The 27,510-nt window shown below is 45.7% G+C and overlaps 1 protein-coding gene across 5 annotated transcripts in view; it reads right to left on the bottom strand.

Moving 5' to 3' along the window:
* Positions 1 to 27,510, bottom strand: part of HNF4G (hepatocyte nuclear factor 4 gamma) — a 423,834-nt gene that overhangs the window by 76,033 nt on the left and 320,291 nt on the right. For 4 of the 5 annotated variants that reach the window (XM_069220374.1, XM_069220373.1, XM_069220376.1 and 1 more), the window contains 2 exons: positions 20,446 to 20,617; positions 3,432 to 3,526 (listed from right to left, as the gene is read on the bottom strand). In XM_069220374.1, the coding sequence (XP_069076475.1) occupies positions 3,432 to 3,526; positions 20,446 to 20,617 (267 nt within the window). Of the gene's footprint in view, positions 1 to 3,431; positions 3,527 to 20,445; positions 20,618 to 23,484; positions 23,831 to 27,510 lie in introns of those variants that run through there. The other variant, XM_069220375.1, reaches the window with a different exon arrangement.

Here is a 27,510-nt window from a genome sequence, read left to right as displayed (position 1 = left end):
TCCATCATTTATGACATCCCATGACATCACAGAAAGTGAGGCCACATGAACTTTGAACCTGGAGACATCACAGGAAATGGCACCACTACAATACAATAGGTGCATATTTCAAAAATAGCAAGAAAACAACTAATGAAGATAATTTCTAATGGAGTCACCACCCATGTGTTAACTAGGGGGCACCATGGTGCCACGGTGCAGCTTTATGTGGTGACAGCTGCAAGACCTCTCAACACAAGTGGCATATATACATGGACTGTGCATATAGCTGCGGCATATTCACAAGTAAACTGTTTATCAAAGCAGCAAAATAAATCATTTGAAAAGGAAAAAGGCCCATAATTCTTTTAGGCAAGTAAATGGCACTCAAGGTATTGAACTGGGTATGTCACTCATGTGTAAATTATCTTAAGAATGAGGCCCACAATACTTCCTACATAAAAGTAATGTACATTGATGCCTATGTTGTTCGAAAAGGTACTGATTTACTGAGCAAGTGCTTTTAAACTGTTTAGTGTTGTATTCCCACCCTAGAAGACAGTAGGACCTTGTGTTCAAATGTCCATGTTTATTTTTGCTAATCTACAAGTTGTTCTATACAGATCTCTTGTACGTAGCCCTAACTGGACAGTAACTTTTAGTGAATGCTATGAATTGGTGTTTTACTGAATCAGATTTCCAAACTCTCCTCTCTTCCTAGACTACAACTTAAATGCTCAACCACACCATACAGAAATACTTGGCAGTCAATGTGCATTACAACAACACCTAAGGTACTTGGACACAAGTAGTAAAGAATAGTAAATCACCATATAACTGCCTAGTTACCACTAACTGACCTAGAAACTGAATAAGAGGCCTTCCGTGGGTCCACAGACCTGTGACAATGTACCCAAAGACTAGCCTACAACTTTAGTACTGACACCCACACAGTGACAACAGCACACTTCAGGCCTGCCCTGTAACACCACTCGGAGCACACAACACTGCAAACTGATCTTTAGGGATAAAATATGGTTCTATTTCATGAACACTCATGTTTCTAATCTACATTTTTTTTCACCACTATAGTGCATTCCGTGACATGTAAAATTGCTTTAGCTTAATTAATCCTACTATGCAATCACTCCTGGAAAAAAATGATTAGTAAAAGGAAAATTCAGTACTGGAAAAGATATGTCTTTGTGATTAGGAGTCAAATGATTACCCTATTCACCTTACTCCTTACCTACAGTAAGCATGTTAATCCATCACTGGTACATGAAAGAGCTTTGTGGAGGGAAAGTCACTCTTGAATGGTGGAACTCAGTTATATTCCAGGTGTGAAACTGAGGCCTGCATATGGCTCTGGAAATACACTTCAATGTGGAACAGATTTATATTTCCATACATAAAGATACCAGAAATCAATTGTAATAGTTCATGTGAAGAGTAGAAAACGAGTTTCCTTGGTATCTGTCAGATTAGTTTAAAGGTCCTCCATTATAAGAGCTTGTGATTTTGGTGTAATGAAACACACTTTTCTTTATGCCATTTTTGCACATATTCCCTGCACCTGTACCCTCCAGGTTAGAAACTTACTGTTTCCATTACCCAATTGTGCTATTGTGCCCCAGTGTTCAGAGATCCACAAGGAGGGGCTGTGTGAAGGGTAATCACAGCTCTCAGCCCTGTTTTCCCTTTATTTTGAGAGCTGCTTCTGCACAGGAGTAGCAAGGAGCACGCAGGGGTCGCAGCTGACCCCTGCTGACCCCTAAATAATCTTCATGATCACACTCAATTTATGCTGAGTGCAGGTGATTTTCTCAGACAGGTCACTATATTATATATAGTTTGTAAAAGAGTCACCAATCAAGCAGCAGATGTGTGTGCACTCTACAAAAATTGTGTAATATTTTCTGTCTAATTCCATGAACATTTAATGAATGTTTTGCACCATTGCATAAGAGCACAAGTGTAGCATAAAATGTGGTTTGCAGTATCTTACTTTACTTTTTTTACCCGCGGGCACACTTTGAGTAAAAAAAAAGTCATTGAGATAGTGGCAGAAGACTAGTTCGAGCATAACAAGACTTTTTGTGAGACAATTTCTACATAAATCACTTTCCTGAATGCAAAAATTAGGCAAAACTTGTAAGGTGAAATTTCAAAAACATTTAAAACTTTTGTGCAGTGTTTAGTTCAGCCGGCATAATTTCAATGTTGGCCAGGCCTAATCTCAAACCATTGTTGAAACAATTGTGCTTGCCTAATCGAAAAGTGGTTGATTAAAAAAACAGTTTAAAGCGCAGACAGCAGTGCGCCCCAGTCTCCTTTTATGAATTTTCCGGCATCTGGTGCCTCTTCCTGCTGTATATGGATAATGAGGTTTTGTCCTTGGAAACGATTCACAGACGAAGGCCTTGAAAAAATGTAATGAATGCATGTATACATTTACCATGATCCACAAGCATCGACAGTCGTGTCATTTATGTGTGTGAATGTTGCACATATGTGCAATGTACGCAACATGTGCATTTATTACGCAAACCGAACATCACACTAGATTTACCTGAAGTGGGCATTCACAAGGGACTTCGAAGAAGTGGGGGGATAAGTTTATTGCGAATAAATGTACCAAACTTTTTACAAATTCATCCATATTTTCTCATGCGATATAATATCACGCAACTAAAAACCGCACAGTCTAGCATTACTAGCCAGAGCTGGTATAATTACTGCAGAAAATGTGACACAATCAACCCCATACATTTTACATGGAAACCAGGCAGTTTTCTAAAAAAAAGTGATATTAGCTAAATGTTATATACACTCCCATGCATAATATACACAATTTAAATGTAAATTCACAAAACATGTTCTGTTCATCAACATACAGGACTACCATAGATTTCCATAAGCACTGTGTGTGCTTTTTACATCACTCAGGAGCCCCACCTACATGTATCTTAACGCACAAGTGCGTTACATTATCCCCCACACTAATATTTTGAAGGGCTGTTTGAATTAAACCCGTTGGATGTTCCGTGGAGACTTGAAGCAGGCTGTCCTGGAAACTGCAGGGCTGGTTCAAGGGCAAGACCAGTCCAGGATAGATGGTCACGTGAGATGGACCCAGAGGGCTGTGTCAAAATATTTTTACAAGGAGTAAGGTTGCCCCTGTGAGGAGGGCAGAGAACTGTGACTTCTCCTCAAGTAGTAATATAAATCTGCGTGGGATACGCACAAGTTCCTGAATTCTGAAAGCAGGAAACGGAAGTACTGTACAATGTGCCCCTGCACTGAACACCATGCTGCCAACATTGGCACATTCGTACCCCAGAAGATAATTCAGATTTCTTGTAATTCTCCAGGTATACAAATGTATACAAATATATACACATATGTACAATATGTATACAAATACAAATGTATCAAGATATAATTATTACCTTCTTTTTTCATTCCTGCTCGAAAACACTTTCTCAAACGGCAGTAACGGCATTGATTTCTCTTGTCTTTATCAACCACGCATTGTCTACTGAACCTAACGGAAATAAATGTTAATAATTGCATACGTAAATAGGTTTTTAAAATGGTGATCTCTAAACTCTGTCTCTAAGCTCTATCAAACACAAAGTATACAACCCCTCTCCTAAACTGTTGAGCATCAAAAACTTTTAAGAGTGATTTTGCATTTATGCGGAAACGTTTTTTGAAGGGAACACAAACAAATGTGGTTGTAGATGAAACATTGCGCTATAACTCAATCCGCAATCACCTAGCTGTGCATTAATCTCAATGATACTATAATTTATTAACCCACTGAAGGCTGGCATCTTGGTGAAAGGGGATGGCTCCTAGGTCCTCCATCACCAAGGGAGTCAAAATATCCAGGGGCAAACTTGCACACTATTGCAGCAAACAACGCCACCTTACTTCTAAAATTGAGAAACTCTTTGTTCTTTATACAGAGCCTGTGGTCCCACCAAGAGATTTGGCCAGCAGTTCCCGTCCCTGTGGTCACACAAAACCATTCCTGAGGGATAGCTCCCCTTGACTAGTTGTCGAGCCAGCCTGTCTGGGGGAACAAAGGGTTGCCTTATCCAGGTTTCACTTTACATGTACTTGTGACAGGCCAGGCCCCTTAAAATGAATGACATTTCTAGGTCCAACATAAATGTTCTTCCTGCAAGGGGAGGAGAAAAAAACCCTATGACCAGGACATTTTCCTGCTGTGGTAGCAGTTTTCACAACTAATTAAGGTCACGCTCTGGCTGCCTCCGGGATCTTCAGGCAGGGAAAAGGTAACTTTCTAAAAGTTACTTTGTCTAAAATATTTATAAAATATTCAACTTTATCATTGAATAGGGCTTTTAATACATTTTTAAAATAGTGGTTGAACTATCTTTCTATCCTGTTTCAAACCTGAATTGGCAGAAGTACTTTAGTTTTCCTTACAGAACAGACAGAGCCTTCCACAATGAAAATAACTTTTGGGTCTTTGTTACTGTAGGGAATGGTAACATTACATTTTGACATGTTTAATTTTAAAATATTGTGCATCCTTCACTGGGAGCTACAAGGCCTACCTATGTGCATACACGCAAAATACTTATTATTATTTAAAAGGGAGTTTTTCGCCAGTAAAACATGGTTAGTTTGAAAGATTGTGCTGCAGGTTTAAGCTGCAGCAGTCAGGCTACACTGGTTGGTCTGAAGCCATGTTTTTTCTGTCAGATTAGTAGATGACAAAATAAGTGATTCAGTCCACAGGTGACATTTAACTTTCCATGTCATGGGTATATTTCTGCACCATATACTGTGGCCCTATAAGAGAGTTAAATATGACAATTAGGAGTTACCTAAATATATCATGTTTAGGGGTAGAGAACATGCACTGGGGCCTGGTTAGCATTATCCAGGTGCATAGATGGAAAAAAAACAGCAGCATCAGTCCATAAAAATACGGGGGTCAGGGTCCACACAATACAGAGCACTTTCCACAGAAGTAAAATAAAGAAACAATTAAGACACACTGGAAACATGTCAGAAGCAATACCATTTCAAATGCAAGCACACTTTAGGAACCCAAGAAAATGGGAAAAACACACATAAAATCAAAGGTGTTGCACTAGTTCTGAAAGAGAGAGAGAGGTTTTTGACAATACAGCTGAGTTACCTCTAAAATTAAGAGGTTTGGTAATTCGGCAAGCAATGTGCATGTGCCGTGAGTAGCACAATGCAGTCAGAAATGTGAGCAGCTTAAGAAAGAGCATAGCATAAAGTTTAAACTAAATCCAGAAAAATGCTATTTGCCGATGCATCAGGAGACAACATAATTGCATTGCTAGTATAATCAAACAAATGTTTGCAACATATCCATAAAACCATGAATGTATGTGGCTGATCGGTGCCCTTTGGTGTCAGCATCCTGTATTCTGTGTCACTGACATTGTTTCATGTTGACCATATTCTCTCCCACAATGGTGAGCATAATTGGTATTTAGGTGTACATCTGGGTAATAGTGCACATTACAAAACTAATTTTTTGGTATTTCAACAACTATTTATGGCAAATCTCACTAATGTACAGTGACAGCATTATGTTTTTGTAGGATGCAATTTGGACAAAACCACCGCATGGCCTTTGGCATTTATATCTGAACTCAAAATGAACTGTTATAAGTATTATGCTTCATACGCCAACCCCCAAATACATATTGTTAAGGAAGCTTTGAGGGTGCCCGTTCTTTTCATCCTTAAATTACTGCATGTTTCCAGGTGTAAAACGTTTCTCCTGATCTCTGTGGCTGACATAATTTTTTGAGTAGTCAGTTCCCTGCCAGAGAGAGCATTCCTCTTGCATGCAGCTCCTCTCCGAAGCTAACTATGCATGTTTAATCATGTGCACTCGTTTCAGTTTGTGATTTTTTTTAAACCACTAGGCTTTCATACTGCAAATACCTAGTGTAAAGAAATGGCTCCCTGTTGCAGTTACCCCCCACTTTTTGCCTGATACTGATGCTGACTTGACTGAGAAGTGTGCTGGGACCCTGCTAACCAGGCCCCAGCACAAGTGTTCTTTCACCTAAAATGTACCATTGTTTCCACAATTGGCACAACCCTGGCACCTAGGTAAGTCCCTTGTAACTGGTACCCCTGGTACGAAGGGCCCTGATGCCAGGGAAGGTCTCTAAGGGCTGCAGCATGTCTTATGCCACCCTAGGGACCCCTCACTCAGCACAGACACACTGCTTGCCAGCTTGTGTGTGCTGATGGGGAGAAAATGACTAAGTCGACATGGCACTCCCCTCAGGGTGCCATGCCAACCTCCCACTGCCTGTGGCATAGGTAAGTCACCCCTCTAGTAGGCCTTACAGCCCTAAGGCAGGGTGCACTATACCACAGGTGAGGGCATATGTGCATGAGCACTATGCCCCTACAGTGTCTAAGCAAAACCTTAGACATTGTAAGTGCAGGGTAGCCATAAGAGTATATGGGCTGGGAGTCTGTCAAAAACGAACTCCACAGCTCCATAATGGCTACACTGAATACTGGGAAGTTTAGTACCAAACTTCTCAGAATAATAAACCCACACTGATGCCAGTGTTGGATTTATTAAAAAATGCACACAGAGGGCATCTTAGAGATACCCCCTGTATTTTACCCAATTGTTCAGTGCAGGACTGACTGGTCTGTGCCAGCCTGCTGCTGAGAGACGAGTGCCTGACCTCATGCGGTGAGAGCCTTTGTGCTCTCTGAGGACAGAAACAAAGCCTGCTCTGGGTGGAGGTGCTTCACACCTCCCCCCTGCAGGAACTGTAACACCTAGCAGTGAGCTTCAAAGGCTCAAGCTTCGTGTTACAATGCCCCAGGGCACTCCAGCTAGTGGAGTTGCCCGCCTCCTGGACCCAGCCCCCACTTTTGGCGGCAAGTCCAGGAGAGATAATGAGAAAAACAAGGAGGAGTCACTGGCCAGTCAGGACAGCCCCTAAGGTGTCCTGAGCTGAGGTGACTCTGACTTTTAGAAATCCTCCATCTTGTAGAAGGAGGATTCCCCCAATAGGATTAGGGATGTGACCCCCTCCCCTTGGGAGGAGGCACAAATAGGGTGTACTCACCCTCAGGGCTAGTAGCCATTGGCTACTAACCCCCCAGACCTAAACACGCCCTTAAATTTAGTATTTAAGGGCTCTCCCTGAACCTAGAAACTAGATTCCTGCAAACTACAAGAAGAAGGACTGCCTAGCTGAAAACCCCTGCAGAGGAAGACCAGAAGACGACAACTGCCTTGGCTCCAGAAACTCACCGGCCTGTCTCCTGCCTTCCAAAGAACTCTGCTCCAGCGACGCCTTCCAAGGGACCAGCGACCTCTGAATCCTCTGAGGACTGCCCTGCTTCGAAAAAGACAAGAAACTCCCGAGGACAGCGGACCTGCTCCAAAAAGACTGCAACTTTGTTTCAAGGAGCAGCTTTAAAGACCCTGCAATCTCCCCGCAAGAAGCGTGAGACTTGCAACACTGCACCCGGCGACCCCGACTCGGCTGGTGGAGAACCAACACCTCAGGGAGGACCCCCGGACTACTCTACGACTGTGAGTACCAAAACCTGTCCCCCCTGAGCCCCCACAGCGCCGCCTGCAGAGGGAATCCCGAGGCTTCCCCTGACCGCGACTCTCTGAAACCTAAGTCCCGACGCCTGGAAAAGACCCTGCACCCGCACCCCCCAGGACCTGAAGGACCGGACTTTCACTGCAGAAGTGACCCCCAGGAGTCCCTCTCCCTTGCCCAAGTGGAGGTTTCCCCGAGGAAGCCCCCCCTTGCCTGCCTGCAGCGCTGAAGAGATCCCTTGATCTCTCATAGACTAACATTGCAAACCCGACGCTTGTTTCTACACTGCACCCGGCCGCCCCCGCGCTGCTGAGGGTGAAATTTCTGTGTGGGCTTGTGTCCCCCCCGGTGCCCTACAAAACCCCCCTGGTCTGCCCTCCGAAGACGCGGGTACTTACCTGCAAGCAGACCGGAACCGGGGCACCCCCTTCTCTCCATTATAGCCTATGCGTTTTGGGCACCACTTTGAACTCTGCACCTGACCGGCCCTGAGCTGCTGGTGTGGTAACTTTGGGGTTGCTCTGAACCCCCAACGGTGGGCTACCTTGGACCAAGAACTGAACCCTGTAAGTGTCTTACTTACCTGGTAAAACTAACAAAAACTTACCTCCCCCAGGAACTGTGAAAATTGCACTGTGTCCACTTTTGAAATAGCTATTTGTCAATAACTTGAAAAGTATACATGCAATTGAAATGATTCAAAGTTCCTAATGTACTTACCTGCAATACCTTTCAAACAAGATATTACATGTTAAATTTGAACCTGTGGTTCTTAAAATAAACTAAGAAAAGATATTTTTCTATAACAAAACCTATTGGCTGGATTTGTCTCTGAGTGTGTGTACCTCATTTATTGTCTATGTGTATGTACAACAAATGCTTAACACTACTCCTTGGATAAGCCTACTGCTCGACCACACTACCACAAAATAGAGCATTAGTATTATCTCTTTTTACCACTATTTTACCTCTAAGGGGAACCCTTGGACTCTGTGCATGCTATTCCTTACTTTGAAATAGCACATACAGAGCCAACTTCCTACATTGGTGGATCAGCGGTGGGGTACAAGACTTTGCATTTGCTGGACTACTCAGCCAATACCTGATCACACGACAAATTCCAAAAATTGTCATTAGAAATTGATTTTTGCAATTTGAAAAGTTTTCTAAATTCTTAAAAGACCTGCTAGGGCCTTGTGTTAGATCCTGTTTAGCATTTCTTTTAGAGTTTAAAAGTTTGTAAAAGTTTGAATTAGATTCTAGAACCAGTTTTAGATTCTTAAAAAGTATTCCAACTTTTAGAAGCATAATGTCTAGTACAGATGTGAATGTGGTGGAACTCGACACCACACCTTACCTCCATCTTAAGATGAGGGAGCTAAGGTCACTCTGTAAAATAAAGAAAATAACAATGGGCCCCAGACCTTCCAAACTACAGCTCCAGGAGCTGTTGGCAGAGTTTGCAAAGGCCAACCCCTCTGAGGATGGCAACACAGAGGATGAAGATAGTGACTTGGAGGAAAATTCCCCCCTACCAGTCCTATTTAGGGAGAACAGGGTCTCTCAAACCCTGACTCCAAAAATAGTAGTCAGAAATGCTGGCTCCCTCACAGGAGGGCCCAGCCTCTCTGAAATCACTGAAGGTAACTCCAGTGAAGAGGACATCCAGTTAGCCAGGATGGCCAAAAGATTGGCTTTGGAAAAACAGATCCTAGCCATAGAAAGGGAAAGACAAGAGATGGGCCTAGGACCCATCAATGGTGGCAGCAACATAACTAGGGTCAGAGATTCTCCTGACATGTTGAAAATCCCCAAAGGGATTGTAACTAAATATGAAGATGGTGATGACATCACCAAATGGTTCACAGCTTTTGAGAGGGCTTGTGAAACCAGAAAAGTGAACAAATCTCACTGGGGTGCTCTCCTTTGGGAAATGTTCACAGGAAAGTGTAGGGGTAGACTCCTCACACTCTCTAAAAAAGATGCAGAATCTTATGACCTCATGAAGGGTACCCTGATTGAGGGCTTTGGATTCTCCACTGAGGAGTATAGGATTAGATTCAGGGGGGCTCAAAAATCCTCGAGCCAGACCTGGGTTGATTATGTTGACTACTCAGTGAAAACACTGGATGGTTGGGTAACTGGAAATGAAGTGTATGACTATGTTGGGCTTTATAATTTGTTTATGAAAGAACACATTTTAAGTAACTGCTTCAATGAAAAGTTGCATCAGTATCTGGTAGACCTAGGTCCAATTTCTCCCCAAGAATTGGGAAAGAAGGCAGACCACTGGGTCAAGACTAGGGTAACCAAAACATCCACTGGGGGTGACCAAAAGAAAGGGGTTACAAAGCCTCCCCAGGAGAAAGTGGGTGACACTAGAAACAAAGAAAAAGAGTCCCCTGTAGGCCCCCAAAAACCAGACCAGGTGGGTGGGCCCAGAGACACAACCCAAAACAAAGGTGGGTACCAGGGTAAGAGCTGGGATGCCACTAAGGCATGGTGCCATAACTGTAAACAGACAGGGCACCACACCAAGGACACTTCTTGTCCCAAAAACAAACCCCCTAGCAAAATCCCAGGGGTGACCAGTGTAGCCATTGGGGATGACTCCTCAGATGAGGAGGTCTTCATAGCCTTCAACTGGAAAAAGGGCCCAACAGGTGAGTTGGAGATTCCAGAGGGAAGTAGACACTTCCACCACCTACAGGTGAATGGAATCCCAGCCACTGCCCTGAGAGACACTTGTGCCAGTCACACTATTGTGCATGACAGGCTGGTGTTCTCAAACCAGTACATCCCAGGTGAGATGGCCAGAGTAAGAGTTAGCCCAGACAGGGTCACTAATAGGCCTGTGGCTTTTGTGCCCATAAAAGTGGGTGGAACTTTTAGCTGGAGAAGGGTGGTAGTCAGTACAGACCTCCCCCTTGATTGTCTCCTTGGAAATGACTACCCAGAGGTTAGTCAGAGCCTAAGAGAAGAACTGGTCCACGGCCAGTCCTCTCCCAAGGATTCTGGAGTGCCTGCCTCTGCAGTAAATGCAAGTAGGCCCCAGAAGAAAAAGAAAAGGAAACAGAGTAGGAAAGGTGGACAACCTTTAGCCAAGGTTCCAGCAAGCCAAGGAGATTCTGCTCCAGTAGAGGAGAACTCCAAAAGTGGCTCTGATAAAGTCCAACCTGACCCACAAGAAGTCCTGGCTAGTCAGGCAACTGTTAAGCCTGAGTGGGTGGCTCCTCAGCTAACAGAAGAAAGAGTGGAAGAAGGGTGTTTACTACAAGATGTGGTAACCCCCCACTCTAATACAGCAGACAGGCACCCTGAACCCAAAGAAGCCTGTAACTTAGCCCCTTACCTTGTAGGTGAAGAGCTAAAAGTGTGGTTCTGGGCACTGACAGCTGTCGGTGGCCTCTGCTGGGTGTTAGCCTTTATGGCTGCACTATCCTTGGCATGGTGGTCTGACCCCATGCCAAATAGCAAGTTAGGCCCCCTGACCCTGTTGGTCATGGTGGGGTTACTCCAGCTCTGGGTAACCTCTTTGGGTAAGCTAGGGGTGACCCTGGCTAAGATAAGATTAGCAGAGGTGGATACCTCTAACCCCAAAATAGAGAGAATGGGTGAAGACATAAAAAGCACAGACAAGAGGCAGTTCAGACTAGGTCCTATCACTGTGGAAGTGGGTCAGTTCCCCAGAGGGAATGACATGAACAGGAGGATGTAAGGCAGAGTAGGCCCTGCAACAAACCAGCCTATTTCCTCTACTCTTCCTCGCCTGACAGACTAGGAAGACTCTCCCAGCTTTGGCTGAGTCTCCTGGCCTGTGGGCTGGGGGGGGCTTGTGTAAAGAAATGGCTCCCTGTTGCAGTTACCCCCCACTTTTTGCCTGATACTGATGCTGACTTGACTGAGAAGTGTGCTGGGACCCTGCTAACCAGGCCCCAGCACAAGTGTTCTTTCACCTAAAATGTACCATTGTTTCCACAATTGGCACAACCCTGGCACCTAGGTAAGTCCCTTGTAACTGGTACCCCTGGTACCAAGGGCCCTGATGCCAGGGAAGGTCTCTAAGGGCTGCAGCATGTCTTATGCCACCCTAGGGACCCCTCACTCAGCACAGACACACTGCTTGCCAGCTTGTGTGTGCTGATGGGGAGAAAATGACTAAGTCGACATGGCACTCCCCTCAGGGTGCCATGCCAACCTCCCACTGCCTGTGGCATAGGTAAGTCACCCCTCTAGTAGGCCTTACAGCCCTAAGGCAGGGTGCACTATACCACAGGTGAGGGCATATGTGCATGAGCACTATGCCCCTACAGTGTCTAAGCAAAACCTTAGACATTGTAAGTGCAGGGTAGCCATAAGAGTATATGGGCTGGGAGTCTGTCAAAAACGAACTCCACAGCTCCATAATGGCTACACTGAATACTGGGAAGTTTAGTATCAAACTTCTCAGAATAATAAACCCACACTGATGCCAGTGTTGGATTTATTAAAAAATGCACACAGAGGGCATCTTAGAGATACCCCCTGTATTTTACCCAATTGTTCAGTGCAGGACTGACTGGTCTGTGCCAGCCTGCTGCTGAGAGACGAGTGTCTGACCTCATGCGGTGAGAGCCTTTGTGCTCTCTGAGGACAGAAACAAAGCCTGCTCTGGGTGGAGGTGCTTCACACCTCCCCCCTGCAGGAACTGTAACACCTAGCAGTGAGCTTCAAAGGCTCAAGCTTCGTGTTACAATGCCCCAGGGCACTCCAGCTAGTGGAGTTGCCCGCCTCCTGGACCCAGCCCCCACTTTTGGCGGCAAGTCCAGGAGAGATAATGAGAAAAACAAGGAGGAGTCACTGGCCAGTCAGGACAGCCCCTAAGGTGTCCTGAGCTGAGGTGACTCTGACTTTTAGAAATCCTCCATCTTGTAGAAGGAGGATTCCCCCAATAGGATTAGGGATGTGACCCCCTCCCCTTGGGAGGAGGCACAAAGAGGGTGTACTCACCCTCAGGGCTAGTAGCCATTGGCTACTAACCCCCCAGACCTAAACACGCCCTTAAATTTAGTATTTAAGGGCTCTCCCTGAACCTAGAAACTAGATTCCTGCAAACTACAAGAAGAAGGACTGCCTAGCTGAAAACCCCTGCAGAGGAAGACCAGAAGACGACAACTGCCTTGGCTCCAGAAACTCACCGGCCTGTCTCCTGCCTTCCAAAGAACTCTGCTCCAGCGACGCCTTCCAAGGGACCAGCGACCTCTGAATCCTCTGAGGACTGCCCTGCTTCGAAAAAGACAAGAAACTCCCGAGGACAGCGGACCTGCTCCAAAAAGACTGCAACTTTGTTTCAAGGAGCAGCTTTAAAGACCCTGCAATCTCCCCGCAAGAAGCGTGAGACTTGCAACACTGCACCCGGCGACCCCGACTCGGCTGGTGGAGAACCAACACCTCAGGGAGGACCCCCGGACTACTCTACGACTGTGAGTACCAAAACCTGTCCCCCCTGAGCCCCCACAGCGCCGCCTGCAGAGGGAATCCCGAGGCTTCCCCTGACCGCGACTCTCTGAAACCTAAGTCCCGACGCCTGGAAAAGACCCTGCACCCGCAGCCCCCAGGACCTGAAGGACCGGACTTTCACTGCAGAAGTGACCCCCAGGAGTCCCTCTCCCTTGCCCAAGTGGAGGTTTCCCCGAGGAAGCCCCCCCTTGCCTGCCTGCAGCGCTGAAGAGATCCCTTGATCTCTCATAGACTAACATTGCAAACCCGACGCTTGTTTCTACACTGCACCCGGCCGCCCCCGCGCTGCTGAGGGTGAAATTTCTGTGTGGGCTTGTGTCCCCCCCGGTGCCCTACAAAACCCCCCTGGTCTGCCCTCCGAAGACGCGGGTACTTACCTGCAAGCAGACCGGAACCGGGGCACCCCCTTCTCTCCATTATAGCCTATGCGTTTTGGGCACCACTTTGAACTCTGCACCTGACCGGCCCTGAGCTGCTGGTGTGGTAACTTTGGGGTTGCTCTGAACCCCCAACGGTGGGCTACCTTGGACCAAGAACTGAACCCTGTAAGTGTCTTACTTACCTGGTAAAACTAACAAAAACTTACCTCCCCCAGGAACTGTGAAAATTGCACTGTGTCCACTTTTGAAATAGCTATTTGTCAATAACTTGAAAAGTATACATGCAATTGAAATGATTCAAAGTTCCTAATGTACTTACCTGCAATACCTTTCAAACAAGATATTACATGTTAAATTTGAACCTGTGGTTCTTAAAATAAACTAAGAAAAGATATTTTTCTATAACAAAACCTATTGGCTGGATTTGTCTCTGAGTGTGTGTACCTCATTTATTGTCTATGTGTATGTACAACAAATGCTTAACACTACTCCTTGGATAAGCCTACTGCTCGACCACACTACCACAAAATAGAGCATTAGTATTATCTCTTTTTACCACTATTTTACCTCTAAGGGGAACCCTTGGACTCTGTGCATGCTATTCCTTACTTTGAAATAGCACATACAGAGCCAACTTCCTACACCTAGTCTGATCTCTAAGTATCCATCTTCCGATACAAAAAGAATGTAATGGAAATCAATCATAACTAGCCAACTGGCATTTTTACTAGGGATGCCCACATGAAGTGTCACTTCATTCTTTCTTCTAAGCATCTAAGCATCTGGCACCCATTCTTTTCATTCTTCAAGGGGTGACAAACAAGTTTACCCCATTAAGGGACCGATCCCTTTCCTTATACCCCTCCACACCCCCAGGCAGGGGCTGACACTTCACTTGTCTTGCTGCAGGGAATGAAACACTCGTCCTCCCTCCTGTTTAGAGTACCCTTGCATTTCTCCTGCAGCGTCTGCTATTCCAACCCACCCTCAAAAGATTGAAACCTCAACTTGTCTAACTGAATCTGTTCACAAATACGTGTCCACTGTATACGGCCAACAACTGTTCTCCCAAACAGCAGGGCTGGAAAACCTGGTTCTCTCTCTTTCCACGAACCAACTCTGCTCCTCGCTCTTTAGACTTCACTCCACTTTAGGGGTGAACGCAGCTCATTACCCACCATCCATCCTGTCTCACCCCAGTCCTGAATTATTTAGGAGTTGTGTTTCCTGCACAGGCACACCAAGTCACAAAGTCCTTGTCCTCTTTCTATTCACATTGATTATTGCATATGAGCACAATCTCCCCCTTCACGCTTCATGTTTCATTTTTTGTGTGTGGCAGGCTGTAAAGAAGCATAGTAAATTAATCGGGACTTTTTTCATTCTTTAATTTACTTACTGTATGTCTGTTGTTTATGTGGATGGCTTCTGAGCAGTCCATTTTGTGTTTAAGCACCGTAATTCAGGCGGATTCCCTGTTCATGTGCTACAGCTGGGGCGGGGAAGTTCTCTGTGCTGGAAAGGGGGCTTTGGCCAGTGCTCTTGCCCTGATTCAGTGCTTGTATAAGCATGAGGCTGGGGAAGGCTGCTTTCTTTCCAAATCAGACAATTCTTGATGGGCGAGATTAGTTATGTCCTGAAAGGTACTGGAACAGGGAGTTGCTGCACTAGAGCAGGCAATATCACAGCATTATGGAGGCGAGAAAGGCTATGCCCAGACAGCATAATATTGAGCCTCCTTTTGGAAGAAGAGATCCGCATTTCCAGAGAAGATCTGAAATCCATGATAAGGCATGCTGGTAATTCTGCCCTTTTGTTTTTTTTTAAATTATTTTTATTGATGTTTTGCTAAGTATGGAAATACTAAACAAATGTGTTATAGCGTAAAAAGATAAAAGGAGGATGTAGGGGTATAACAAATGATTCAAACAATAATAGTGATATTCAAAGAGACACAAAGTCCAGGTTGCACTATACCATAGTTTGAGCTATTGGACACAGAATTTACAATTGCATAATAGTTATTTTGTAAGTGTTGGAGTGTGTTTATCCCAGTTAACCCATTGCAGTTGATGTAGTGTGGAAACATCTATTGTCAATTGAGGGGAATGGGTAAACTAGGTGGGTTGCCAGGGGAGGGGAGTAAGAATGGGAGTGGCGTGAGCAAGGCTGCCAAGGAGAAATTCAGGAGAAGAAAAATGGGTGTGGGGTTATAAGAAGTCGAGTCAGCTAAAGCGGTAGCCGCTTCGGTAACTAGGTCACCCTCATTGGCATTGCTGGGGGAGAAAGAGCATGACGTGTTGAGGAGGTGAAAAAAAAGAAAGGGATCTGTGGGACCGGTAGGGTTGGTGGATGGCAGCAAGACCTGCAGAAGGGGACAATTGGGTAAGCATGGTATCCCAGGCCACTGCTATTGGGGACTTTAAGAGGCACCGGGCTTCCTCCCAGAGTAGCGCTTTCTGCTTCTCCCCAGCGGACGTGTGCCCTGTGCCATTAGGAAACCACTGAGGGTTGTTGTACTCCCCAGAACATGATGAGGAGATGCTTAGCAAGATTGGCTAGGTGTGCCCGCACTTTATGATTCTTCCTCCATTTAATGATTCCTAAACCTGTTGCTTCCCAGGAATTTGGCATTGCAAGCTTTGTAATGGTGGCTAGGGTATTGTGTAGCCTATGCCAGTAGCTGGTGATATCAGAGCACAACCAAAGCATGTGTTGGAGGTCAGCTGTTTGGGCCTGACAACTGGGGCACATTAGAGGGGCAGTGGGACAAAGACGATTTAACCATGAGGGTGTGAGATATGCTCTGTGATACATCATGTATTGGATGTTTTTTAATCATGCATTACGGGATATACTCTGGGAGGATGCTATGGACATGGTCAATTCAGTAACATGTATGGGGTGCAATAGATCCTCTTCCCAAATGGGGTGGAGGTGTGTCAGGGATGTCCCTGCATGTTCTCTGATGGCTATATATAGCCCCGTTACCTGGTGATGCCCTGTCCCCATGGTGTGCAGTGCATGTATGACGGTGTGAGTGGGGGACTTCTCGTCTACTGTGCATCATGGGTAATCATCACCAGTAATTGCCCATGTAGGAGGAACTGGCCTCGGGGATGCCATAAGCTTGATGCAATTGATCAAATGTAAGAAGGCAGTTGTTCTAAAAGAGGCTGTCCACTGTTTCCAGGGCCCATTCATGCCATGCGGACAAATGGTCGGCTGTGAAGGCTCCGAGAGGTCCCAGTAGCCTTTGAAGAGAAAGAGCAGGGGAGTAAGTTTGCACCTGTCTTGTCAGTTAAGAGATCCTGGCAAGGCACTTTCAGGCCACTCAAATGCGTTGGGACTAAGAGCAATGTACTTTAGTGAGAGGTGTAATAGTGGGCCAGGGGGAGGGGCCATTCCCAGCACTAGTCTCATATAAGTTCTTTCCTGCTAACCATTTGGATACCCACTGAAGCTATGCCGCAAAAAAGTAAGAGTCAAAGGAGGAGCACACAATCTGCCTGTCCCACTGGCAGCTGAGGCTAGTTGAGAGTCACCCACTACCCTTTTCCGTTACACAGCACGGCTCACAGCATCAGGTCTAAATCCTTGAAAAATTGCTCGTGGGGGTATACCGGCACATTGATGAAATAATATATAGGCGTGGAAGGACAGTCATTTTTGAAAGAGCGATTTTGCCCATGATGGCAAACCGCAAGCATTGCCAGAATTGTGTTTGGGATTTGAGGGCCGTACATGCCTGCTTTAGTTCACCTTGAAATAAGACTTGTTTTGAGTGGTATAACCTGATGCCAAAGTAGCAGACAGCTACTGACGCCTATGTCACTGGCTCGCCATCCAGCCAAATAGCCCAGTTCACTTGAAGGCCTGCTGCCTCCTCAGTTTCCCGGAAAGGCGTGGATATCAACTCAATGTTAGCTTCAATGGCGGAGGTACAGCAGCAGGTCATCAGCGTACAATGACACTGCATGGGTGGTGTTGTCTAGGGGGATGCCCCAGGGCAGTCCTTCCGACCACAGATGGTGTGCCAATGGCTCCATGGCAATAAAGACTGGGTATAAGGAACAGCCCAGACATGTGCCATGACTGATTGGGAAGTGAGTTGAGATCAGGCAGCCGATAGGTGCCCGGGAGACTTGGTTGTTGTATGGCAACTTCATGTAGGCAAAAAGACACCTGTTGTGGCCAGCTGCCTGCAAGACCTCAAAAAAGTAGTCCCAGGATAGAGAATTGAAGGTCTTCTTGAGCTCCAGTATCAGCCACACTGCCTGGAAAATACTTCTGATGTTATTGCTGCGGTCTGGGAAAAACCTGTTTTGGTCAGGGTGTACAATGGCAGGCACTATCTGCAGGTATCTTTCGGCAAGTATTTTGTTGAGTACCTTGTAGTCTGTGCCCAGAATGGCTATCAGGCGGTATGAGAATAGGTGTGTGGGGTCCCTGCTTGGTTGCAGGAGGGAGATGAGGAGAGGACTAGAACTTTGTTACTTGGTATAGGCCTGTGCAGGAAACAACACTCCTCATAACATCACAACTGGGATAAGGAGAACTATGATTCAGAAGATTACGGGTATTGGATTAATTTCCTTAACAGACTTTGGGAAGTTGTCTTTCCCTCACTCTGGGGACTGAACCCCTCTCCTCTCCCATGCATCCCCTTTTCCCTCATTACAATTTCAGACCTCCTATAGTCTGTTATTATGGGGGTTCATACCCTTTTTATCAATAGAGTACCCCTCCATTTAACATTTCAGAATCCAGCAGGGTATAGCTCACTGAAGGGGATAATTCCCTTCTTTCTCATTGCAAGGTTTGGTCTCTCTGGGTGGAGAGCACTCTCTCAATACATGGGTTGACATCTATCTTCTCTCTGGTTACTAGAGTGTGTTTCTCATTGCAGGGGCTGACAGACTTCTTCTTTCTCATTATAATGGTTGATAAGTTGTTATCTTTCATTGCTGGTCCCCCTCTTTCTCACTGCCAGAGCTGACAGTCATTGCAGGGAATTACTCCAATTTTCGCCCACTCTTGTTCTCTGCTGCTCTTCTGTCTCATTGCCTTCTTGGCTCCCTTCCTATCTGCCTTCTCTGTCACTGCAGGGCTAGCTTTCTGGTTCTGAATTATCTCTGGGTTGGCTCCTTTCTTCTCTCTTATAGTGGAGCTGGCCTTCTCCGAACAACTAGCTGCATTTTTTTCCCACTGCAGGCTAGGCTTTTGCTTCTCTCTCACTGTGGGGCTAGCGCTCTGCTTACCTCTCACTGTGGTGATAGATTCCTGTTTCTTACTGTGGGGCTAGTGCATTGCTTCTCTCTTACTGCAGAGTTGGCTCCTTTCTACAGTCTTATATTAGGTCTGGCCTCCTTCTCTGACATTGAGGGCAGTCCTCACTCTTATCTCTCATGGGGGGCCTAGCTCCCCTCTTTACTCTCATTGTGGTGCTATCTCCCTTCTTCTCTACCACTGCGGACGTGGCTCCCTTCTTCTCCTTCTCTCACTGCAAGGCTGGTTGCCTTATTCCCTCTGATAGTGCGGATGGCCACCATCTTTTCTCTCCATGTGGGGCTGACTTCCTTATTTTCTCTCACTGTGGGGCTAGCGTTCTACATCTCCTTCATTACGGGATTGGCTTGTGTAATCTCTATCATTATGGGGTAGTTCCATTCTTCTCTGTCATTGAGAGTCGGGCACACATTTTCTTTCTCAGGCTGTGACACCCTATTCTCTCACTAAAAGTAATACCAAGCCCTCCTCTCCATTCAGCATCATAAACCCGATTTCTCTTCCTGCTGGGACATACATTTTTCTTCACCCACAGCTGTTTAAACACTCCACATTCCAGCAGTTCTACCACTCCCTTCTTCTCACCCTACCAGACAACCCTCTCCTGTCCCTGCACTGATGCTCAACTAGAAGTCACCACTGTTCTTTCTCAAAAAATTTGTTGGAGTGCCTAGAAGGCAGTGGCGGCCAGCAGCGTTAGGAGGGAGGGGGGGCGGGCGTTAAGCACACACACACTCATTCTTTCACACACACATGCACGCATGCACGCACATCCATTAACAACACTCATCAACATTCAAACATGCACGCACGCACCAAACATTCATTTAAAAAGATCACACACACTTACCTTCAGCCTCGGAGGTCCCAGGAGGGTTGGGACTGCTGCTTTCCCTCACTGGCTGACCTAAGGTCAGCTAATGAGGGAAGGCAGTCCCAACTTCGTCACAGAGTGGGATGGGGTCAGTGAGACTGATTGACACTCGCCCTGGGCGCTTCAGGCCTTAAACCTGAAGCCCCCAGGTCGAAGTCAATGGGTGATGCTTCCCTCGTCACCCAGGGGAGGAACTCAAGGCACCTTTGCTGAGCCGAGGAGGAAACGCCCACAGAAGCTGTGACCTCTTCAGCCCAGCAAAGTTCAGCTCAGGCTTCTAGGAGTCTGCGCAGGTTGTGCAGGTCTGCTCCTGGCTGCCTGACCTGAACATGAAGAGTGTCTGTCAGGCTGACCTTTGTTCAGCCTGACCGGCACTCTTCATTAGGGGCAAAAGGTGAGGGGGCATGGCCCCTCCACCCTAAAAGACGGCCCACGCCTGCTAGAAGGTGCGTATATCTTGAAGGATAGCACTGTTACTTGAATCCTCAACTGACGCAATGTTTGCATCCATAAAAGTGAAAGTTGCTTGGGGTCTGTCAGTAGTTGGGTTGTCGGTTACAGAGACGTGTGTGTCTGTGGAAGGTGGGGGTCAATGAAAAACGGGGCTCTGGGTGTGCACTTGACAATTCTTTGCCTGCACCCCTGTAAGATGTCAAAAAGACACCAACGCCTTTTTAAATTACAAAAGAAGTGCGGAAACGTGTTTTTTTTCCTGCTGCACAATTTTCTGCCTTAAGGTAAAACTGAGAAAAGGCCACACCCTGTACATCTTCTATCACAATACGGACTTGTACATTTTAGCGAGGATTACCTGCAGGTGTATGTGTGGCTCTTCCGTATGCTGCGCCTGAAGAAGCCCTTGCAGCCGTCACAGCTGGAGGCGCCATAGTGCTTGCCCGTGGCTCTGTCTCCACAAATGGAGCACATGCAGTTCACGCCGCCATCTGCTGAGCTCATGTCGGGTGTTTCCGACGGAGGGCGGTCTGTGAGGAACAAAACACGTGCTCTATAGTTATTACTCCAACACTGCCGCATACAACGGCACAACTATTCATGATGGAACATATATTCTGCGGTTCCATCGTGTGCACATCAGGGGTCGGGTCTCATGCATTACAATAGTATCAGTTTTCGTTTCAGTTTCAGATTACAAAATTACACTGGAGATTGGCATATTTTGCCAAAACATTTATACAACACGACGTGCCAAGATGACATCTGTATCAGCTGACCAGTGGGAACGCTACATTTTTATTGGTCAATCGATCCGCGAGGCGGCTATAAAAACAGCACCTGTACAATGTAAGAGCTCCAACCCCTTTCATTTACTGTTTATTTTTTATTTTTAAATAGTTTATGGCTAGAATTTGCAAGGAGCTTTCTAATCCAGTTAAGAATCTCAATGAAATGAGCAAAATACTTCAATTACAGTTTATGCCTAATAAACCCGACTAACACAAAAATAACCAAGATAAACTATGACGAATCTTTATCACGACAATATTTTTCATTTCCAGGAACAGGACCGAGAGTTTTGTTACAAATGTATTGCGTAACTAAAGAGGGTTGGGCGGAGATAGGCACATGACAAAACAATCCGCTTCACTTACAAGATAAACACAAATTACTTCCAAGAAACTAAGGTGACAGTCTGTTGACTTCCAACTGAATTGCGTGAAGATTTGAAAAAAGTTTTTGCCAAGCCACGTACAACACAAGTAGTGAACAGAATGCCGTGAAAGCGCACCTGTACACCGATCTATTTACCGCCCTGACTCTCGGTCTCTCCGTGTATCTATCTGCCCACCAGCATGTCTGTTTGTCTATCTACCTATCTCTCTACCATGTCCATCTCTATACACATCTGTCTAGAAATCTGTGCATCAATCTACTGGACGAGGCCACTGAAAGCAGCTAAAGTGTCAGGCCCTAAAATGTCATATAATCTTCGTCGTGCTTTACGTGGGCAGCTACTATCAGGTACTCAGTATTTGCACTCCTTCAATTTGGAAGGAATTGTACCGGCACTTCTCAGCAATGCCCCGGTGCTTTTATTGGGAGAGTACCAGAACTTCTCAGCAGCAAACAGGTACTCTGGGACAAGAAATACCTGCACTTCTAGATTTCAGTAACTGACTCTTCCCAATCATGGGCCTGATTCACAAATGCGTTTCCACGTACATGATGTAGTACTTCGGTAGTACTGCTGTGCGCACTACGTGCCTCTCACAATTGCCCCATAATATATAAATCGTAATACAATGCGAGTATCCAGTGAATATTCATAGACAATTACTACAAATAAAAGGACTCTGCCCTCTTGGAAATGTTGCTAGTATGACACTGCACACTTGTGGATACGATTCACACAGGCATTTATGTGTACGTGAAAGAGTACTCCTGAAGTATTACTTCACGTACTTATACAACCCCCCGTGTGCTGTACTCAGTTTCTAATGTCTAAAAGGTTGACTGTCGTTCAGCCCGTGGGCCTGTTTCCGTTAAGAGTTATTATTAGCAGCATAAGTTGTAAATGTGCAGGAATAACTGTATGACATTATTCTTTATCTGCCATTCTCCTCCAAAAAAAACGATTTAAAATGCGTACACAATTTGTTTTAAAATAAAAAGTTATCTGCCAGTCCCACTGTCCTCAACGTGTATAACACATTCAGGACAACGTATTAGGAAAGAAGGAGTCTTTGGAAACGATGCGATCTGGTTGAATCGAAACAACAAAAAAATTACCTGAGCAACACATATAGAAAGTCAAGTATATCACAATGAAAGGTCAGAGGTCAGCTAACAATTGAAGAAGAAATATGTAGACTCTGACGTCACTCACGGGGTGATCACGGATTCATTGACTTGCTAAAACAAGGATTCTCATTACTATTGAGGAAGGTAAAGAACACGGGCATTAAAGTAGATATAATGTTCGTCGGTGGATGGCGCTGTAGTGCCGCTTATATAATCAAACAAGTCTTGGCGCAGGTACTGCCATTTTGGATTGAAGCACATCAAACCTGTCCTGCATGTACTGAAACATCACCCAAGTTAAAGTATAACTCAAGATAAATACGAAGAGATTTACTTGGCTAACCATTACCCAGGAATGACACTGGCGTGACAGCGTCGCCCATCCAAAGTGACATGTTGATCAGCGAGAAACTTCATTAAGTGTCGGCGTGCAACATATTCAAAATCATTCGTAAGTGATGCGTTTAATCCCATGTTCTAAATATTTACAAAACAAAAAAAAGTTAAAACGTCTATTTTTTCAACTAAATTAATTTCAATTGTCTCGAAAATACCCACATTATTTTTGCGCCTAAATTACTTATTATCTTTTCCACAAGCATAGCACCAGAAAAAAACAACCACTGAAAGCACTCAATGACTACGAGTTACTGACCAACAGCAGCAGGCCCGCCGTCAAAATATGTGACATCATAATCATAGGCCCTGAAGCGATAGACTACGTGACTCTGTAATGCATTAGCCAATACAGATATGTTCTTATGAATGAAAAGTCTCAGGTATACATACACACGGCAGGTCAACAGGTACGCGCAGTAGTTTCCAATTGTGGAACTTTGGGGTCCATAACATAACACATGCTGTAAAGCACCTTTACCCTTTGGGGCACCTTGGCACCAAATAAAGGGTGCCCTTTGGTTACCCAACCCAAAGTTACTTATTTTATGTACAATGTAAGGCTGAAAAACTAGGTGGACCGCCCAGTATTTGAACCTGTGGCCATGAAGTCGAACCCAGGTTTCTCGTTAGTTCCCTGAGCCGCCAGACCCAGCGTGCCCTACACTGACAGCAAGAGGAGGTGGCAACTTACCGCTGCCATGACACAGAATCTGCATGGTCTCAAACTCCAAGGACGTGTAGGCCGGATCTAGGGCCTCGCTGTAGTCTGCCATCTGCATGTCCATGATGGGGTCCGAGAGCCTCATGGTTGGGTCTGACAGTGCCAAGCCCCGCCGCCCCTCCGGTTTGATGACAGAGCCCGGCTGGTGAGATGTTCTCCTCCGAACAGCAATCAGTGATTGATAATGCGGGTGAGCTGTAACTGTGTGACTTGTGTGAGGTAATGGGAGGAGTTGTGCGGCCTCTTGTTCGTGCCATCTTCTACTGGGAACTTATTTCTTTTATGGTAGCTGAAGTCATTCTTGATAGTCTTGGAATGTTTCGCTGAGGCTTCTTATCTAGAACTGTGCTCTCCGAAACTGCTTTCGCAGAAACTGCAAGGATGTTCTTTCAGTCAACAGGTCACCTTCTTTAACCCCTTCGCTGCCAGGCCTTTTCCCCCTCCTGTGCCAGGCCTTTTTTTGCCTATTTGGGGCAGTTCGCGCTTAGGCCCTCATAACTTTTTGTCCACATAAGCTGATCAAGCCAAATTTGCGTCCTTTTTTTCCAACATCCTAGGGATTCTAGAGGTACCCAGACTTTGTGGGTTCCCTTGAAGGAGGCCAAGAAATTGGCCAAAATACAGTGAAAATTTCGTTTTTTTTTAAAAAAATGGAAAAAGTGGCTGCAGAAGAAGGCTTGTGGATTTCCCCCTGAAAATGGCATCAACAAAGGGTTTGTAGTGCTAAACTCAGCAGCTTCCTAGCTTTCAGGAACAGGCAGACTTGAATCAGAAAACCCAATTTTTCAACACAATTTTGGCATTTTACTGGGGCATACCCCATTTTTGCAATTTTTTGTGCTTTCAGCCTCCTTCCAGTCAGTGACAGGAATGGGCATGAAACCAATGCTGGATCCCAGAAACCTAACCATTTCTGAAAAGTAGACAAAATTCTGAATTCAGCAAGGGGTCATTTGTGTAGATCCTACAAGGGTTTCCTACAGAAAATAACAGCTGAAAAAGAAAAATATTGAAATTGAGGTGAAAAAAACATCAATTTTTCTCTACGTTTTACTCTGTAACTTTTCCCTGCAATGTCAGATTATGGAAAGCAATATACCGTTACGGCTGCTGGACTCCTCTGGTTGCGGGGATATATAGGGCTTGTAGGTTCATCAAGAACCCGAGGAACCCAGAGCCAATAAATGAGCTGCACCCTGCAGTGCGTTTTCATTCTATACCGGGTATACAGCAATTCATTTGCTGAAATATAAAGAGTAAAAAATTGCTATCAAGAAAACCTTTGCATTTCCAAAAAGGGCATAAGATAAGGTACTGAGGAGCAGTGGTTATTTGCACATCTCTGAATTCCGGGGTGACCATACAAGCATGTGAATTATAGGGAATTTCTCAAATAGATGTCTTTTTACACACTCTCCTATATTTGGAAGGAAAAAATGTAGAGAAAGACAAGGGGCAATAGCACTTGTTTTGCTAATCTATGTTCCCCCAAGTCTCCCGATAAAAATGATACCTCACTTGCGTGGGTAGGCCTAGCGCCCGCGACAGGAAACGCCCCAAAGCGCAACGTGGACACATCCAAAATTTTGGGAGAAAACAGAGGTGTTTTTTGCGAAGTGCCTACCTGTAGATTTTGGCCTCTAGCTCAGCCGGCACCTAGGGAAACCTACAAAACCTGTGCATTTCTGAAAACTAGAGACCTAGGGGAATCCAAGGAGGGGTGACTTGCGGGGCTCGGACCAGGTTCTGTTACCCAGAATCCTTTGCAAACCTCAAAATTTGGCTAAAAAAACACATGTCCCTCACATTTCTGTGGCAGAAAGTTCTGGAATCTGAGAGGAGCTACAAATTTCCTTCCACCCAGCGTTCCCCCAAGTCTCCCGATAAAAATGATACCTCACTTGCGTGGGTAGGCCTAGCGCCGGCGACAGGAAACACCCCAAAGCGCAACGTGGACACATCCTAAATTTTGGAAAAAAACAGAGGTGTTTTTTGCGAAGTGCCTACCTGTAGATTTTGGCCTGTAGCTCAGCCGGCACCTAGGGAAACCTACCAAACCTGTGCATTTCTGAAAACTAGAGACCTAGGGGAATCCAAGGAGGGGTGACTTGCGAGGCTCGGACCAGGTTCTGTTACCCAGAATCCTTTGCAAACCTCAAAATTTGGCTAAAAAAACACATGTCCCTCACATTTCTGTGGCAGAAAGTTCTGGAATCTGAGAGGAGCTACAAATTTCCTTCCACCCAGCGTTCCCCCAAGTCTCCCGATAAAAATGATACCTCACTTGCGTGGGTAGACCTAGCGCCGGCGACAGGAAACACCCCAAAGTGCAACGTGGACACATCCTAAATTTTGGAAAAAAACAGAGGTGTTTTTTGCGAAGTGCCTACCTGTAGATTTTGGCCTCTAGCTCATCCGGCACCTAGGGAAACCTACCAAACCTGTGCATTTCTGAAAACTAGAGACCTAGGGGAATCCAAGGAGGGGTGACTTGCGGGGCTCTGACCAGGTTCTGTTACCCAGAATCCTTTGCAAACCTCAAAATTTGGCTAAAAAAACACATGTCCCTCACATTTCTGTGGCAGAAAGTTCTGGAATCCGAGAGGAGCTACAAATTTCCTTCCACCCAGCGTTCCCCCAAGTCTCCTGATAAAAATGATACCTCACTTGCGTGGGTAGGCCTAGCGCCGGCGACAGGAAACACCCCAAAGTGCAACGTGGACACATCCTAAATTTTGGAAAAAAACAGAGGTGTTTTTTGCGAAGTGCCTACCTGTAGATTTTGGCCTCTAGCTCATCCGGCACCTAGGGAAACTTACCAAACCTGTGCATTTCTGAAAACTAGAGACCTAGGGGAATCCAAGGAGGGGTGACTTGCGGGGCTCTGACCAGGTTCTGTTACCCAGAATCCTTTGCAAACCTCAAAATTTGGCTAAAAAAACACATGTCCCTCACATTTCTGTGGCAGAAAGTTCTGGAATCTGAGAGGAGCTACAAATTTCCTTCCACCCAGCGTTCCCCCAAGTCTCCCGATAAAAATGATACCTCACTTGCGTGGGTAGGCCTAGCGCCGGCGACAGGAAACACCCCAAAGCGCAACGTGGACACATCCTAAATTTTGGAAAAAAACTGAGGTGTTTTTTGCGAAGTGCCTACCTGTAGATTTTGGCCTCTAGCTCAGCCGGCACCTAGGGAAACCTACCAAACCTGTGCATTTCTGAAAACTAGAGACCTAGGGGAATCCAACGAGGGTTGACTTGCGGGGCTCGGACCAGGTTCTGTTACCCAGAATCCTTTGCAAACCTCAAAATTTGGCTAAAAAAACACATGTCCCTCACATTTCTGTGGCAGAAAGTTCTGGAATCTGAGAGGAGCTACAAATTTCCTTCCACCCAGCGTTCCCCCAAGTCTCCGATAAAAATGATACCTCACTTGCGTGGGTAGGCCTAGCGCCGGCGACAGGAAACACCCCAAAGCGCAACGTGGACACATCCTAAATTTTGGAAAAAAACAGAGGTGTTTTTTGCGAAGTGCCTACCTGTAGATTTTGGCCTCTAGCTCAGCCGGCACCTAGGGAAACCTACCAAACCTGTGCGTTTCTGAAAACTAGAGACCTAGGGGAATCCAAGGAGGGGTGACTTGCGGGGCTCGGACCAGGTTCTGTTACCCAGAATCCTTTGCAAACCTCAAAATTTGGCTAAAAATACACATGTTACTCACATTTCTGTGGCAGAAAGTTCTGGAATCTGAGAGGAGCCACAAATTTCCTTCTACCCAGCGTTCCCCCAAGTCTCCCGATAAAAATGATACCTCACTTGTGTGGGTAGGACTAGCGCCCACGAAAGGAAAGGGCCCAAAACACAACGTGGACACATCACATTTTTTTATAAAAAGCAGTGCCTACCTGTGGATTTTGGCCTGTAGCTCAGCCGACACCTGAGGAAACTTAGCAAACCAGTGCATTTTTGAAAACTAGAAACCCAGGGGAATCCAAGA

This window comes from Pleurodeles waltl, chromosome 2_2 (genome assembly GCF_031143425.1).
Source record: "Pleurodeles waltl isolate 20211129_DDA chromosome 2_2, aPleWal1.hap1.20221129, whole genome shotgun sequence".
Taxonomy (NCBI): Eukaryota; Metazoa; Chordata; class Amphibia; order Caudata; family Salamandridae; genus Pleurodeles; species Pleurodeles waltl.
The sequence above is the reverse complement of the archived record's forward strand: the minus strand, read 5'-3'. Positions and strand labels throughout refer to the sequence as shown.